The sequence below is a fragment of the Micropterus dolomieu genome, linkage group LG22 (assembly GCF_021292245.1).
Source record: "Micropterus dolomieu isolate WLL.071019.BEF.003 ecotype Adirondacks linkage group LG22, ASM2129224v1, whole genome shotgun sequence".
Taxonomy (NCBI): Eukaryota; Metazoa; Chordata; class Actinopteri; order Centrarchiformes; family Centrarchidae; genus Micropterus; species Micropterus dolomieu.
The window spans coordinates 24,342,359-24,348,358 of NC_060171.1; the positions used below are offsets into that span (position 1 = coordinate 24,342,359).

The 6,000-nt window shown below is 43.8% G+C and overlaps 1 protein-coding gene across 4 annotated transcripts in view; it reads left to right on the forward strand.

The window, feature by feature from the left end:
- mob2a (MOB kinase activator 2a) overlaps nt 1-6,000 on the forward strand; it is a 65,731-nt gene that overhangs the window by 48,001 nt on the left and 11,730 nt on the right. Inside the window, exon 1 of one of the 4 annotated variants that reach the window (XM_046036208.1) lies at nt 319-497. The exons of the other annotated variants lie outside the window; for them this stretch is intronic. Coding sequence (XP_045892164.1) covers nt 382-497 — 116 coding nt within the window. The 5' untranslated portion in view covers nt 319-381. Of the gene's footprint in view, nt 1-318; nt 498-6,000 lie in introns of those variants that run through there. 4 annotated transcript variants of the gene reach the window in all.

Below are 6,000 nucleotides of genomic sequence, written 5' to 3' on the forward strand. Positions count from 1 at the left end.
TTATATTTGTACTGTATTGTTCTTAAAAAGGTCACGCTTATGTAAAGTTTTATTACAGCAGCAGCACCTTTTTATTTCATTGTAGTCCGCAGTTACTAGCAGGCCACCTGTTGCTTCAGTGTAACTACACTTTATGGGAGCTGCACGAACCACGTCCACATGGACAGACTTTGACGTCACCACAGTCCGCCCACCGAACCCCACTTCTCTTCTCTGATTGGACGACACGGGCCAGAGAAGGCGGGGCTTGTGTGAACTCCTGCCAAAGTTGTTCTTCTCACTGTGTGTGTAAATTTCAGAGAGATCAAATGCCTGTGTGAGTCGGACTTACTACTGATAGTAAGGAAGATATTCTGACATCACATCTTCATGTTTTAAGCTATGGTCAGAGATTATTGCTCCTTTTCTGGAGATAAGACGGACATGCACTCTCAGAGAAACTCCAAAAACGGACTAAGTTGCAAAATGGTGCTTCAGGCAGTCGGAAAAGTACTAAGGTAAAAACGCCATGCTCATTTTAAAGTGGTGTCTGCTAAAGACCTCGGAGTCGAGTCTGTACTGTAAAAGTGACATTTTTACTTTTGTCAGCATGTCGTATACTGGTGCTTGAAAGTAAATATTCCGTATTTCTCCTTTAGCTGCTTTATTACAATGTTACAGACGTAACAGTGACGACGTCTAACTGCGATTATAACTTGAAAACGTAAAACCACGGTGTGTTCACGTCCCGCATGTCGTCTGAAACTAACAGCAAGCCAGTAGCTTGTTCTTTAGCCTGTTTTACTATGCCTCTAGAAAAGATAAGTAGGGTAATTGTCTACTGTAGGCAGCAGTTACAGAAGTATTGGGACCCTCTGGTTCCGGGGTCGCAGTAATTTAGCAGCCGGTGGTTATGCGGGCGACCTGTAGCCTGAACGCCTCACTCTTCTTCCTGCAGCACCCACTAACACTCAACAAGAGCAAGAGAAATGTGACACAGTCTAGTCATCCAGTCTAATAAATCATTCACACCGCCTGTAAACGTTTTAGCATAGACAACGAAATTATTTGAAATCACAGAACTTAAATAAAATATAATGTGTACTATAAAAATTGATAAAGGGGGTTAAAGGGGTGGGGGGTTGAGTATAGCAGGCCTTTTAATCCTAATTGAATCCTATTCAAGAGCTTCCCAATTGCACTGTAGGCTACAGTATAAACTGAAAATTGGACTGAATAGATTAAACATATTTTAGGACTATAACTGAGTAAGTTCATGCATCTTATTGACATTTTACTGTCTTTACTATTAACATACAGTTTCAGGTTGTTTCCTCTTAATGGAAAGCATTTTGACCTCTATTTATCACGTAAAAGTTGCTGTATAAATTATCTTTAGCAGGCAGCTAAAGGCCATAATGTGACTGAGCAGACATAAGACTTAAAGAATGCATGACCCAAATAAGAGTGTTAACAGTGTGTTTGTGTGTCAAACAGAGTGACACAACTACCCCAGTGATGATCAATCCCAGTGGAGAATGAATGCAATTCAAGAAACAAATACCCATGTCACAGCCGTTGCAAACATTAACCCAGTTTACATGTATTTTATTTATTTATTTTATCCTCTGTGTGTGTGTGTGTGTGTGTGTGTGTGTGTGTGAAGAAGACGACATTTAGTAATGATGCGTGTATTCCTTCAGGGGACAGATCGTCCTGTTAATGCTTTGCTGAAGTTTCCTCTTACTTTTCAAGTCAGAGGACAGGTGTTATTTCAAGCAACAGCCCAAAGGGCACATGCCTCAAAATCTTTTTCATCATCTGTGAAGATTTGGAGATAGTGAGGCAAACACCCCCATCTTAGGATCTCTTAACAGCAATGTAATGGACGCAGCAGAGAGTGTTATTGTACAGTATATTGTTGTCTGTTGCAAAACCTGTGACAGGCAGAGACAAGTTCTGCTGCTCCTATTTTACTGGGAACTCAACCGCCTTACTTAAGAAGTTAGCTGCTTTACAGGAAACATTCACCTTTAAGTGCTCAGGGGGTTTCCACAAATGTGACGTCTTGAGGAAAAACTGAACAAAAAAACACTTCATCAAAGTTAACAAGGATGCATAGTTTTGGGTTTTATGGTGCCGTAGACCTGTTTATAGTTCCCACCTCCAGTGAATGGTTGAATGCCCTTGGCTTGAATAGAGGTATGAATATTGGACTTGTAAAGATAGCTCAGATAGCTTTAAACAGTCCAGTCCCCGTAGCCTTGTTTAATCCTGAACCCTATTTCCAGAATTTCTTGCTCATATTGGCTGCTTGAAAGGCGTGGGGAAAAAATCCCCCCTCACATACAAACACAGTCACACACACACGCATTCGCCCTTTGTTTCAATATTTGATTCAGTACCCATTCGGAAGGACTAATTGGATCACTAATTGGAGTGTAGAGAAATCTCATTCAGCTTTTCAGTCTTGCTGCCCACGTCAGTCGCTTCCTGTCGTGCCGTATCGATGTCCAAGCTAACCTTCCAACAATGTTACATTTAGGGCTTGGCGATATGGACCAAAAAGTCATATCCTGGTACTGTTAGGCTGACTACCGGTATAAATTATATATCGGTACTTTCTGCTAAGTGTACACACTCACAGACCTAACCTACCTCTGCTGCAAACACGTCAGCGTGCCCTGCTTTTTTCACACTCTCTCTCTCCCTGTAAGTCTGCTCCGGTGATTTTCTCCATCAGTAGTAAGCTACATTGTATAAAGTCGCCAAAGAAAAGAAGAACTTGTCGTTTTGACTTTCCCTGCAGCAATTCTATTCACAGCAGCAGCTGCGCCGCATGTTTAGGAGTTGACGATGTAGCCTATCAAAACAAATCCAACGTGGTAGCTAGCGTGGTACCGCTAGTTAGTAAGTAAAGTGTGTATGTGTGGCTGAACCGTTGTTTTTTCTTTTTAAAGCCAGGTCTTCAGCAGTGTCGACCAGCTCTGTCTTCCCCCTCCATTTTGTTGAGAGTTTGTGAGTACTCGGCTGCGTGCAGACACAGAGGGAGGGGTGGGAGCAAACTCTGGCAGGACTTTACGGAAACATAATAATTAACTCAACATCAAACTATATCGGTATAAACGGTATTGTCTAATTTTATATATCTTTATACCTCATTATACCGATACTGCCCAGCCCTAGTCTTATCTCAACCCAAACCCCCCTTTCCTGTCACACGTGTGTGTTGTGATGTTGATCAGGCTCCATTATTGTGCTGGCAGGGGGTCCTTACATACTCTGCAGGCGTGAGAGCCACTGAATGGGATTTAGCACAGGATGACAAGGGGAAGAGGAGGTAGCCAATACTTAGCTGGAAGCTTGTGTGTGTGTGTGCGCGCGGCCTGCACCCTGGCTACAATACTCATTTACAGTGCTGCTGACGCCCCCGGTGATACTGCCGATGAAGTGGTGGCAGCTGTGCCTTCTTTGTTTTTGATTCCTACTCATCTCTTCACTAAAATGGACACGTATTTGTGTGTCAGTGCTACACAGAAACTTCAGGAGCAACTTCGATAGAGCAGTTCCTATGTCGACTTAAGCACTGCAAGTCTGAACGTCTGGTTTAGTCCACCCTTAACTCTGTCTCTTTTTAGCCCTATAGTGGCTGCTGTGGTTTAGCTTTGGTGCGCTCAGACCGCCTGCTCTCCCCAGTCTGTGGTTTTTCGGAGAAAAGAGCCATTGAGTCTATTCAATTTGAATCTAGAAATAGATCAGGACGCCAGGCTTGGAGAAAAGTTATCCTGCTGACTGAAGCTGCTCTTTTTATAGAATGGCAGAATTCATTCACTCAGCTCTAGTCTTTATCAGCTGAGATTGGAGCGATATCCTGTTGCTATTGATGTTTTATTGCATTGTTTTATTGCACTTCCTGTCATTTGATTGATTCTTACTCTGACCTATCAGGTGTTTGTTTGAAGGTCAGGTCAATTAGTGTAAGATTTCTCTGGTGTTCCTGTGTATAAGACATCTGTGCTAGTTGTTATCTCTCATGTCCTTGTCATAGACATGTTTTCCAATAAACAGCACTGTATTAGGGCAAGGTGGTGACAAGAGAAACATACATCTTTTGCACCTTGGCATGTGTCTTTTTGTGCCAAAGAGATAACAAAATTGTCCTGTAGTTTAGAGATCTTGTTCTCTGTATTTCTCTCTCTAAATAGTTTACATTTGCAGTACTCAAAGCAAATCTCTGCGATCTCTATAAGCAGCAGCTGTCTTGGAGAAGATGGTAGACTTATTTGTTGTCAGTGTTGGATGGTTGCATGTGCTGTTCACCATCATAGATCACATTAACTGCATCCATATGCTAATGGTTAGATTCCTCTGCTATGCAGAAGGCCAATTCAAGCACCGGTTGTGCAATATCGGGTTTCGCAGGATTTGCTGGCTTAAGGGGAAAGTCATTACACAGGTTTTGTTAAATGGGTTTCAGAGGTTACATTGTATTCAGTCACCGAGAGCACCAATCAAAACACAAAATCCAAGGCGTAGCATGAGCATCAGTGCTGATTGATGCATGTTTTGGTGTAGAGATGATAACGAAGTATGAAAAAAGCAGTCGGCATAGAGGGAAGGAGAGCTCTTCTTTTGTAGCAAATTGTGTTGTGTGTTTTAGAGAAAGCATTTAAGCTAATTATCCTGCGTAGCCCTTGTGGCCCAGAGTGAGTCCAGGATTAATTGGAACCAGGTTCTAGTAATGAGACAGGCTTGTGGTGTACCTGCCTGAGGGCTGCTCCTCTATACACAAAGTTTATTTTAAAACCAAGTGTAGTCAGTATTCAGTCAGCTCACATACAGCAGCTGACATATGCACCAGTGTGAGGCCAAAGAGATGTATGTTTGACCCACTTAAATCAAGACTGAACCGTGCATGCACACACAAGGAACTTGCTGGATAGACACGTGCTTGCACAAACACACTCTGTCTGAGCAGACAGGGCTCGCTTCTTTTGGATTTTCTCGGGGTCTCTGGTGGGATCAGGCTCGTGACGCAGCTGTTGTGACCAGCTGGGTTGGCCATGAAAAGGGAGAAGGGGGCTACAGCCAGAGACGTGTGTGTGTGTGTGTGTGTGTGTGTGAGTGAGAGAATGTCTTCATGAAGTCACAGGTCTCAGTGGTACTGGTGGTGGTGTACAGGAGGTAGAAGGTAGTGAGTGAAAACGGCTGGGGTGGGGGAGGTGGTGTTGCAGGGGAAAGTGAAAGGGGCTAACAGACTGAGTTGAACAGCTGTTGGGTTAGTCAATCCACAGCTCTGCAGCGGTGACCTCCATGTCACCTGACTATACAACCCTATTTCCTTATTGATTTTTATTGCAGGTAAACACCACCATGTCTGTCTTCCTGCTACACGCCCTCCACCTCAAAAGTTCAAACGACATCACAGTTGCGCATGTGATTTTTCTCGTGGCTCTTAGTACACTCGTGTTATTCCACCGAGCCCAACCAGGTTTTGTTGACCGTGAGTCTGCTGTAGCACAGACTGGTCCCTGTTGGTGCTAGGGAGGTTGTAGCTGTCCCCGTCCCGGCCCGGAGAAATGTGCCTGACCGTGGCCTCAGTTCCCCTCCACTCGTGTCTTCTGGCCTGCCCTGATCTGACTCTGATCTGATGAGGAGAAAGATGTATCTGCTGCCTTTTATGGCAAAGACTTGCCTGGGAGAACTTTACCAAGAAGAGACAAAGCTGTGTGTGTGTGTGTGTGTGAAGACAGACTATGTACGTATGAAGGGAGGAGTGCTGGCATAGAGGAAGTTTTCTTTATCCTAAAATAAACTAATGGCTCCAGAATTTCAACTCCCCTTACCACACAAATGTTCGCAAGAAGTGGAGGAGGCGTTTGTATGGAAAATGATGAAATTACAGAGGGGGAGAGGCAGGAAATAGCTCAGTAAAACAGAATGTTTTCAAAAGGAAGGGGGGGGGGGCACGTTGAACCTTTCACAGGAGCTGAACTTTTTGTTCTTTTTTTTCCTCAGGAG